The sequence below is a fragment of the Abramis brama genome, assembly GCF_963993115.1.
Source record: "Abramis brama genome assembly, chromosome: 21".
Lineage (NCBI taxonomy): Eukaryota > Metazoa > Chordata > Actinopteri > Cypriniformes > Leuciscidae > Abramis > Abramis brama.
In genome coordinates this window covers 33,253,446-33,264,957 of record NC_139983.1, presented here as the reverse complement: position 1 = coordinate 33,264,957, position 11,512 = coordinate 33,253,446, and the positions used below count along the sequence as shown (strand labels likewise).

At 38.2% G+C, this 11,512-nt stretch overlaps 2 protein-coding genes across 2 annotated transcripts in view; both read left to right on the top strand.

Annotated features, from left to right (window-relative positions):
* Positions 1-62: 62 nt before the first annotated feature.
* bub1bb (BUB1 mitotic checkpoint serine/threonine kinase Bb) lies at positions 63-6,517 on the top strand. The gene is made up of 9 exons (XM_084097513.1): positions 63-223; positions 823-977; positions 1,063-1,122; positions 1,715-1,859; positions 1,941-2,137; positions 3,692-3,864; positions 3,955-4,139; positions 4,267-4,364; positions 5,387-6,517. The coding sequence occupies exons 2-9, from the start codon at positions 838-840 to the stop codon at positions 5,667-5,669; spliced, it is 1,281 nt and encodes a 426-aa protein (XP_083953639.1). The 5' UTR covers positions 63-223; positions 823-837; the 3' UTR covers positions 5,670-6,517.
* A 3,624-nt stretch (positions 6,518-10,141) lies between these two features.
* Positions 10,142-11,512, top strand: part of pak6 (p21 (RAC1) activated kinase 6) — a 41,207-nt gene continuing 39,836 nt past the window's right edge. Inside the window, exon 1 of the mRNA XM_084096435.1 lies at positions 10,142-10,421. The gene's annotated coding sequence lies outside the window, so the exon portion shown is untranslated. The remainder of the gene's footprint in view (positions 10,422-11,512) is intronic.

Here is an 11,512-nt window from a genome sequence, read left to right as displayed (position 1 = left end):
AGTTATTATGTCGATGAACCTCGCGTGGTCACATGACCGGTTCGTCCAATCAGGATCTCTTTGGCGCGCTTCCGGTTTTTGTTCAAATGTCTTTTGCTTCTTCAAATCGAACAGACAAGAGCGAGCGATTTATGAAATAATACCATATTTGTATATCTCTACTATACAGCGACGGTTGTTTTGACGAAGAAAAGAATACTAAGGAGATTTCTGCTGGGTAAATGTAAGTTATATTTGTTTTCTCTACTTTGCAGACAGTATAAACATAGAGAACAGGGGAAACGGTAACGGCAGAGAAACACAGAAATGTGTTTTTTTTCCCCCCTGCTGTTTATGTTACTTTTAATGTATTTTCCATTATTTACTGCTTTTTCTTTAAGAGCTTTAATATGTGGGGCATACATTGGTTTTTAGAACATGGTATTTACCTTTAGAGAACCTTTGAAAGAGATAGTTCACCATCATTCACTCACCCTCATGTTGTTCCAAACCTGTATGAGTTTCTTTCTTCTGTTGAACACAAAAGAAGATATTTTAAAGAGTGTTTGTAATCAATCAGTTGACGGATCCCATTGACTTCCATGGTATTTTTTTCCCTACTATGGAAGTCAATGAGGTCCATCAACTGTCTGGTTACCCACATTCTTTAAAACATCATCTTTTGTGTTCAACAGAAGAAAGAAACTCATACGTTTAGAATGACATGAGGGTGAGTATTTTTTATTTATTATATTTTTGGGTGAACTGACCCTTTAAATGCCATAGTATATGAATATGGTAACCACTCAGTATCATAAGTGCCATCTGTTCTTCCACTTCTAGATCGGATCCCCAGCCATGGCAGAGTGTGATGTGGAATGGGAATTATGTAAAGAAAACATCCAGCCTTTGAGACAAGGCCGTACCATCTCGGCCCTGCAGCAGGCCCTGTGTCAGCAGCAGGAGGGGAACCACACGGCCCTCAACCAGAAGAAACAGTGAGTGGGGTTTTCAATCAAACTAAAAGCATGTTCCAGAACAATTCAGCAATGTTACCTTTCTTTCTTTCTTTTTTCTTTTTAGAGCGTTTGAGTCTGAGCTGCGGATGTATGATGGAGACGACCCTCTCGATGTTTGGGTCAGGTATGACAGCAGATGCATGACTTTTGATATGCAAATTGCATTTATTAATGTTTTCTTCAAGTACAAGGTGCTTGAATTAGACTTTTTAAAAATGTAAGTCCTGGAAAACCCTTGAAAACAGCCATATTTATGAAAAGCTGAATTATTGAAAGTATATGTGAAATTAGTGTTTAATTTTGATGAAACAATCTTTTCACGCAAAATTAACGCTGCAGCTCGTGTGATATAGAGCCATTTTGCATGGCTATGACTGGATATTGCTCATATAAATATACAAGTATATGTTAGCTTTCATTATTCAGTTCAATCGTATATTCATGGAGTATATTCATAAATTATTGTCATAGTATCCTTTCAATGGTTAAAGTTACTACAGCCATTGCATGTGCTGCACTTTATTTGTACCATTTTGTTTTATTAGTTTACTTTGATCTATTTACCTTTTTTTAGAAGTTGAAAGATAATAAAGATATTGTTTGATAAGTGAGATCTCAGATTGTAGTCCTTGAAAACCAAAAAAGCAGTGCTTTAAAAGTCCTGGAATGTCATTTTACAGTGTCTGTACGAACCCTGTTTCTTATTTTTTCTGCAGGTACATAAAATGGACAAAGCAGACGTTCCCACAGGGTGGAAAGGAGAGTAATTTATCAGTGCTTCTTGAAAGAGCGGTCATGCTCTTCACAGCCGACAAGAAATATCACAATGACGTTCGCTACGTTGAACTCTGGATTGAATTTGTGAGTGACAGACCTCACATTTAGCATTCAGATTGCATCAGTATAGTGGTTTTTAACTCGTTTGTTTCCATTTGCTTGCAGGCAGAGGGTTGTTCTGACCCGATGGACGTCTTCCGCTACATGCAAGCTCAAGGAATAGGAACCATGCAAGCCGCTCTCTACATCGCCTGGTCCGAGGAGCACGAGAAGAGAGGGAATTTAAAGATGGCTGACAGAGTTTTTCAGGATGGTGTCAAGTGTGGAGCAGAACCTGTAGATAAACTACATGCGTTTCACAGGTCTGGAAACTTCCAGTCTATTCATCTCTGTCTGTCCTAAAATTAATTCAAAATAATAATAATAATAATACGTTTATTTTATATAATACAAGGTCGCTTTACAATAAAATACAAATAAACATGACAGAAACGATACAAATAAACTGAGATGGATAACATAAAATTAATCCTATAAAGCCTAATGTATTATATTTGATGCATAAAGTTCTAAGGTCTGATGTCTGATTGATAGTTTGCTCTTTTTTAGCAAGTAAAAGGCTTTTATTGTAATCTTTAAAAACATCCACCTTCAGCTTGCAGGGTTTCTGCTGTGAAATTAATGATTTTTATTAAATAACCTTTATATTGTTTGTAATATTTTTTAAGATATAAACACTTACTGAACTGAAGCAACTCAAGTTTACTTGATTATCTATAAATATATATTTTTTTTTAGAAAAATGTTCAAATGTGAGTCTTAAATATGATCATCAGGCTTTTGAGGAAGGTCAACGATGAGTCAATCATTGTATTGCATTATATCATGTTTTAAAACTACAGAGATTTGATCATAAAACTAATCATCTTACGGAGACATTATTGGCAGATATAGTGACGACTGATATTTATATCATTTTATGTCAGCATCTGCTATAAAGATCTCATTGATTTACATTACAAGCATCTGAATTTCATTTTACTTTTTGTCCATATAAATATCAGCATCTGCATCAAATTGCATATTTTTGCTCAGTTTGTGCCTCTGAATAAAACTGAGCTGCTTTTCTCGCCATATTCGCACAATATCCATCATAATATATGAACCGTAAAAACCTGCCATATTTAAATAAGATGCAAAAAAAACAACTTTTTTATTTTTTTTAGATTTTCTTTTAGATTTTTGTCTGAAGGTTGAATCAATTATTCCATTATTAAAAGAATAAAAAATTTAAACACTTAGGATTAAATCAGTGCATGTTATTCTAAACATAAAGGCACTTTTCTACATCTAATAAATTCCTCTCTGATAAAATAAAGTCCTGGCCTGCATTCGTTCTAGTTGATTATATTGTTTCAATCTGAAATCATGTTATAATGGAAGTAAAAAGGGCTGCAAATGTTGACTGCAGTGTTTCGAACGTCACTGCGACAATGAAGTGTCAACTAGCCTCCTTCCTTTCCGTACAGAGAAAACGTTGTCAAAATGATTTCAGTTCACATGGATGCGTAGAAACGACTTAATATTCTGTATTATGCAGGCCGGCGATGTCAATTTGTAAAGAACGCATGTGCACGCTGTCAGCACTTTCACAGATGCACTTTTTTGAAGGTTACTACTGAGATTACACATTTTTCTAAACTTGCACATTGGAACCGGTTTCAAGGTTTGCGTTCCCGAGCCACCAAACATTGTTGTCGTGCAAATGAACGGACAGAACACATTAAAACTTTTCTGTTTTCAGTTAGAACGGTGTCGTGTTAGCGGTCCCTAAGTTAATAACTAATGATCTGTGCAACGGAAATGAATCAATCAACTTTAGCTCACGCCTCATAATAAAATGTGTTGGTCTCCAGAGCGTTGCAGGCACGAGTGTGCAGACAGATGATGTCATCCATGACAGCTCAACAAAGAGATGATGATGATGATGATGATGAAGAGCCTCAGCGAGCATCACTGGCTGAGCTCAAAGCCAAAGGGAAGAAAAAGGCCGTCGTTCCCATCAACAGAGTGAACGCATCTGCCGGATGTGAGTACACACATTATTTTAAACGTGTTGTGAATGTGTGCTGTGTATAAATACAGGTGTGAATGACACACTCTGTGCTCTGTGACACAGATGCCCGTGGGCTCCAGTTTAAACAGCCGTTGGGCCCCAAACACAACAGTCGCCCTGTGATATTTGATGAGAATAAAGCTCCTGAATCTGTGCCGCAAGAACCCAAGTTTGAGATCTGGACGGCGCCACCTACTGCCAGAGCCAAAGAGAACGAACAGAAACCTGAGAAGTGGTCCAATGTGAAGGTGCGAGTCCGTGTTGAGCGTTACCCGTTTAACCGGTTACCTGACTGGCTCTAGAGAGTGTCAGTTTTGTGTCTGGAGGCTGTTATCTGATAGATCAGTGTTGACCGTGTTTGTTTTTTTATTCCAGTTGCCCCTGAAGTCCAGATCGGGCCTCAGTGTCGCGGTTCCGCCTCCTAAACCCAGTTTCCAGCCGTTTGTGGAAGAGGACGACCGGCCTCCCGCTGTGTGAGTGTGATTGGAGGATTTGATGATTAACTCTCAGCGCATGGCAGATTTCCCTCAAGCCTTTGTGCTCCTTTATAATAACTTTTTGTTCTTTTAGGCTGTATAATAACATGGAGTAATGCAGGGGTTTGACAGTGCAAAAAATCTATTTAAAAAAAAAAAGTTAATAAAAGATGTGATCAAAATATATAAAAATTTGATTAACAAAATAAGATTAAATTACAAATTTGATTAAAATAAATGCATCTTACAGTATTATGAGTAGGAAAAAAAACAACGTAATCTAGTAGAAACTAGAGACATTTATAATCTTAAATTATAAGCTAAATAGATGCTTTATACATTTTAGGATGAGGACGATCATATTTTGCGCCATGGTATCATTTTATGTACTATTTAGTTTGCATCACTAATAAACTTTTATTATTTTTTAATAATGTTTTTATGTTTGCATTTCAATGTCAAACTTTTAGTATTTTTGCTGTGTTTTTAGTCATTTTTACTAGCAACTAGCGTTTTTATTTTTATTTATTTTTTTTAAGATGCTTATAGCTTTTATTAATGTTTCTTTAGTATTTGTACAAGTCGGCATGAAATTAAAACGGACCGTATTTACTTTTACGAAACGCCCACTTTTCTATATCCAATCAATTCCCAGTGGGAAAAACAAGCCACGCCCTCTTTTTCACATTCAATATCTCGTTTAACTCTGGAAATACGTCACGATACTGACATAAAATGGGTCACAACTTTCCGGTTCATGCAGACCTTAAACTAAATGAAAATTTTAAATGTTGCCCTTAAATAATCTTATTTCACATTATGCTTTTTAATGGTTTTAGTTGTGGATGGCGATAATAGCCCTGACCTGCACATGCAAATAAAGTACAATAGTACCTTTTGATTTCATGTTGACTTTAAATGACCACTGTGTATCCGTCTTGTTCTTCTGAAACTGATGTGCGCTCATGTGTTTGCATGTTTATGGTCTCCATGCACTCACCTCATTTTTCCGGCTCCAGAACTCCGTGTAAGATCAACCCTGCGGTGAACTCGGTGCTGTCGGTGAGGAAGCCCTGCAGACTGGAGCAGACGCCGATGAAGATGCTGCAGGAGCGACAGCAGCTCATGCAGACGCAGACTCAGGAGGACGGGAAGAGCCGAGAACAGAGCATGTACTGCAGAGATCTGGTCTACAGCGGAGCCACAGAGTTCTGCTTCGAGGAGCTGCGGGCCGAGCGCTACTGGCAGAAACACACTCGCAAACTACACACCAACAGCCCTGAGGATTCCAGTACACACTGAAGTACAAACCTGCTATAATACAAACTGAGACCCATAGGTTGTGTTTAAGTATGCGGCAAGCTTTCTATCTAGACAGCAGTGTTAGATGTTGATGTTTTTAAACTCGCCGACGACACCTAAAAATGCTGTAGAGCTGCTCACAACAAATATGTGTGTTTGTGTATAATTGTTCCTGTGTTCTTGTACATAATTTTTTATTTTTTATTTTTTGTATATACATACTTTTTGTAACGCAACAGTATTTTTTATTTTTTTTATTGCAAGTAGAGGTACCGACTTCGGTACTGAAATATAAAAATATGATGATACCAGCATTTCCCTTTAGCATTTTGAGCGCTGTTGAACGGATTCTTTAACACCTCTGATTGGCCAACGTGTTGACGCACTCAACATATGTCTCTGATTGGCCATTGTGTTGACTAGCTCATATATGTCTGTGATTGGCTACAGTGATCAACAATGATATCTTTGACGCTCTTCATCGAGCGCTTACACAGATACACACAGGAGCGTTTAAAAGCAGGCGTCCATCAGTGGATCCCTAATATATCCGCTGATACATGCCGCTTTCAAACACTCCCGTGTGTATCTGTGTAAGAGCGTCAAAGACAACATGCTTTCGAAGCGGTGATCATTGTAGCCAATCAGAGACATATGTTGAGTGCGTGAACACAATAGCCAATCAGAGGGGTTTAAGAATCTGTTCAACAGCGCTCAAAATCCTAGAGGGAAATGCTGGTTTCGTCACATTTTTAAAATTTTTCTAATTGTAAGAGTAGCATTTATTATATTGTCATTGCTTGTAGATGTGGTAATTGATGCTTCAATAAATGCAGCTGATTCCATAACATCAAATTGCTCTTGTACTTTGACTTCAGGAACTGCATTTGTACTTTATTTATAGTGCTGTCACACAACACTAGCTGCAAAGTTTCCTTGGAAGGCGATAAAGGGATTGAATGTAATTTGTAATGGCAGTGTTTCAGTGCATATCCAGACAATGCAAAGAGAAACATATATAATAGTGAATTTCTAAATGCTGTAGGGTGAGTTACACTGCAGTATTAAGATTATCTGACCTGTTTTAAACAAACCTCTAAACATGTACTTCATTGATGCATCAGCAGGTGGCGCTGAAGGGTGATGTGGGTCAACAGAAGCGAGCCTCTAAAAAGCTGCTGATGTTCGAGTGTCTGCCTAGTGAGAACTTTCAAGTGCTCTTATTTCTCTCAATGTGGTTTAAAATACAGCGGCTTGTCCATCTGTGGGAACACACTGAGGAAGAATGTAACTATGCCATGACCTGCTTTACTAATTTACTTAATGTTGTTATTAAACTTGTTACAGTGGAAACAAAAAAACATGGATTTAAAAAAAAAAAAAAAAACTTTTCTTTTTAAGGTACACTATGTGACTTTAAAACAAAACTGCATGCATTTAGTGGATGAACATTGTTGTGGCTGTGCTTCAGCTCTGCGGATGAATATGATCTTCACAATAGATCCTGCTTTACAGTGAACTCTGAGAAATACATATGACAGTTTATCTGTTCAATAAAACACTTCCTCTCCTGTTGAGTGATAAAACACCATCATCTCTGTCGCCTTTACAACATTTCAAATCCCTCAGTTCTCCATCTCTGAAAAGCCAAGCTGATGTTGATTCTTGTTTTATTACAAGCTCTGTCTCTCTCTTTTCTCCAGCAGAAAACGTGCCTTAGATCTGAAGCCTTCAGTGTTTTAGTGAACGGAGGATAATTCATCAGCTATTAAAGGCAGGGTAGGCAATAGCAAGCTAGCTTTGAAAACATAAGATCCCACCCTCCCTTCAGAGCGTCTCCAAGGCACGCCTCTTTAAAAACGCATGAACGCACACAGCAGGGAGTGAACAGAAGTGTCACGAGAGAAACTACCTCATGTTAAACTACCTCATGTCTCAAAGTACATAATACAATAATAACTAGATAGATGAGAAAAATTTGCTAGGACAAACACTGATGTTGGTTTGAAAAGCCGTATGAAAGTTTGAAAGTTTTGTAAGCCTTAAATTTAGTGAAATGGAAAGAGAAAAAGACATTGCTAGCATGAAGTAACATGTTTTAACACATTGCTAGCATGAATAAGCATGTTTTAACAGGTTGTTAGCATGAATTAACATGTTGCTAGCCTGTTTTACTACGTTGTTAGCATGAATTAACATGTTTTAGCAGGCTGATACCATTATTTAGCATGTTTTTTGCATTGTTGTTAACATTACTTAACATGTGGCTAGCATGATTTAACATGTTTGAGCATGTTACTGGCATGATTTTGCCTGTTACTAACCTGAATTGGCATGTTTCTAACATGCAATTAGTACATTGCTAACATGATTTAGCAAGATGCTAGCATGAATTTGCATGTTGGTAGCATGATTAGCACATTATCCTATGATAGTCATTAAGCTTTGCTAGTAAATACTCTATAAGTCTTATTGTGCAAAAGTCTTGACCCCCCCTCAATAAAAGTTTATGGTATTTTTCGTAGTTTTGATCATCTGTTCAATGAAAATCGTACGTCGGATCAGTTTGAAAGGATACAGCACACAGAGAACAGTCTGAAGGTCTAACCTGAGTTTGGTGGTTCTAGCTTGAAAACTCTAGGAGATACTGTTTAAATTATAGTCTCCGAAAAATTAGACTTAGCCTAAAACAGTAGATCAGTATGTTGGCTTTGTCAAGCTGCTGTTTCGTTTGTGTTGCTCAGTGACTGTCGTCTGTCTAACATAGCATGAGACGCGCTGATGACGTGATGTGCGCGGAGGTACGGAAACACATGCGCTGAAGCCAGGTATAGGACATCCTATCATTCGGACCAAATTCAATGATTGGATGACCATTTTATGGTCCTACGCCTTCCTCATATAAACACTTAACTTAGTGACTGCTATCAGGATGTGAAGAGACTTTCAACCAGCATAACAAAAAATGTTTCTGGAACAAATCGCCTATCCTGCCTTTAATATGCTAAATACATCAGACAAAAGCTCATTGGGTGTCATTGTTTAGGAATGGACTTAAAATTACCCTGCATAACAAAAGCTTTGAAAGGACAATAGCAGGACAGCAAATCACACTAGAGACGATTAACTACAGACCAGCTCTGTGTGCTTATTAGGGAATTTAGCAACACCTTTACAGTTGTTATGTATTCCTCTGGCTGTCATAGATGAGCATTAAATGACATAGAAAGCTGTTCTCATAATGAGGATGGGTGGCATCTGCGTTATACTAATTGAGAGCTAAATTTCTCTGAGTTTTAGATGAACGCTTTAAAGCTATTGATTATATTGGCGAGTGCAGTCAGCGGTAAAATGGGTTTCATGAGTTGATGACGTCATGATTAACCTGATAAACCATGTCGTGAATGTTTTAGTCTTTGAATTAAAAATCATTGTGATATTTTTGTGGGGCTCCATCAGTCCAGAAGTAATGAAGAAAGTTGCATTAAAATGCAGAAATTCGTTAATTTTTATTTTATTTTATTTTATTTAGAAAGCAGTTCTATTGGAATTCTTTTAAAATGTTTCTATTGGAATTAATATTGTAAAAGAAAACGTTCCAGATTTCAAATTACTTTATTAAATTCAACATGTTAAACTGTTTCTTTAAACAAAGTAACCTAGAAACATTTACACTGGTGTCGATAAATAAATAAAACAGTGTCTGAAGTTTTCAGAATCTTTTTTTAATCCTATATTAATTTATTACAGTTTTATAATAACATTAACGGCAGGCTTTAAAAGTCAAAACATGCAACCAAGTAAAAGTAAAAACAGCCGCTACCTGACCATCAAAAATGACTGTATCAGTCATATTAATAAATCACATTTAGATGTTACCACATGAAGCAATTTCTGGTATTTCTACAACGGAAACAATGTTTTATTTATGGTTTATTGTCCATCCCTCGTTTCCGGTTGGCTACTAGGAGGTGGAAGGTCATTTAGTGTTAATGCTCCTTAATTATGGAATTCACAACCCATTACACTTCGTAATATCTCATCTGTGGCAACATTCAAGACTCAGCGAAAAACATAGGCCTACTAACATGTATTTTGGATAATGTGACTATTGTGTCCTTATGTGTGATTGTAATGTGTGTGCGGGTGTGTAGCCTACATGTATTGTAATGTACAATGTAAAGCGACCTTAAGCTACGGAAAGTATATATAAATAAAACTACTTCTTCTTCTTCTTCTGCCATGACCCTCATTATCTCATGAATTATTCATGAGCTGACCGGGTTATCAGCGCGCCACACACACACACACACACAACCTGTCGTCTCAAATCACCCGCTCACGTGGAAACACTTCACCAGGGCGACAGAGGGGGCGTGAACTGTCTCCTAGGTGATGCTGCCACACACACACACACACACACACGCAGGAGGAGGGAGAGAGACTGAGAGAGAGAGAGGGAAGAGGAGGCAGGCCAGGCTGTTTTCGCATCCTCTAGATGTGGATTATACCTTGTTTTCACCATGGCAGCATCACGGCACCGGTAGCAGGGGCTTCTGGGAGATCAGATGCGCGGGTTCGAGCATCATCTCTCTGAGATGGCCGTGCACGCGTGCAGCTGGAGGCAGGAATGCATCGGGGCTTCTCAGGCGAACGGGAGCCTGCAGTGGGAGGCTGACTGAGTTCACACAGACCCACAGAGCCTCTTCCCAGCTGGAGAGGCTGTTACATTCATCAGCACACAACGGCAAGGTAGGAAAACATGCGTTTTGACATCTATATGCAAGCTGTGTTCATGCACTGTGATGATGCTGATGATGCTTTGTGCTGCATCGCTGGATAAAGACACACACACACACACACACACACAGATAGACACAGACAGACAGAGAGCGGGTGATGGGAGAAAGCAAAAGCACAAAGCCTAGACGACAACGAAAAGGCTCAAGAAAAGAAGGTGAAGCTCTGAAGGACTGCGTTGATGTGGAAATGCTTTTACCTTCCCTCACCCTCACCAACCCCTCATCCTCCCTCTCTCTCTCTCTCTCTCTCTCTCCTGCGCGCGCCCGCGCTACATTTGCATGCATAGATGAGGGACCTCAAGGTAAACCTTTCAAAAATGGCTGTTTCTGAGCAGTTGACCCATTATAATGATGTTTTGAGGGTTTGATATATTATAGTTGAATGTTAGGGCGTTCGAGGCACCTTCAAAAGCATGCCTAGGCGTTCTTCTAAGGGCAATTTAAGGAAGTCCGAGTATGTTGTCATTTTTTTTTTTTACATTGAATAGCTCGATCAGAATGAAAAGCCTTCATCTAAACTCCTCAAATGGCCCAATAATGACATTTCTGATCGCAAGAGCTGTTGCAGATCTTACTCTGCATGTGAAACAGAATGATAGTCATTTAAATACGAATATTTTCACATGCACTTTCAGAATCTTGGCTGCTTGATTGTTTATATCATCGCACAACTCTTTCTATATAAAGGTGGATATATCCAACTTTATCCACGTACATAGAGTACACTCAATTAATATATAGCAAATCTCAACTGCTTGATTTTATATTTCAGCGCAAAATTAAACTACATTATAATCCAGTTGTTCTTTATATAACGTTGGATATATAAGTATTCTGAAAGCGTGCTGCAACTACAGCAAATGCTGACGAGTGTTTAGGGCTGCACAATATATAGAAAATATCGAAATATTGCAAATGTAGCCTATATATTGTGCAACGACTTGCAATAACTGTGGTCATGAACAAAAGACAGAGAAAATCACTCACTGCTCTCGGCTGAATAACTCTTGTAGCTTTAATAAGAATCAGGATATATTTAAT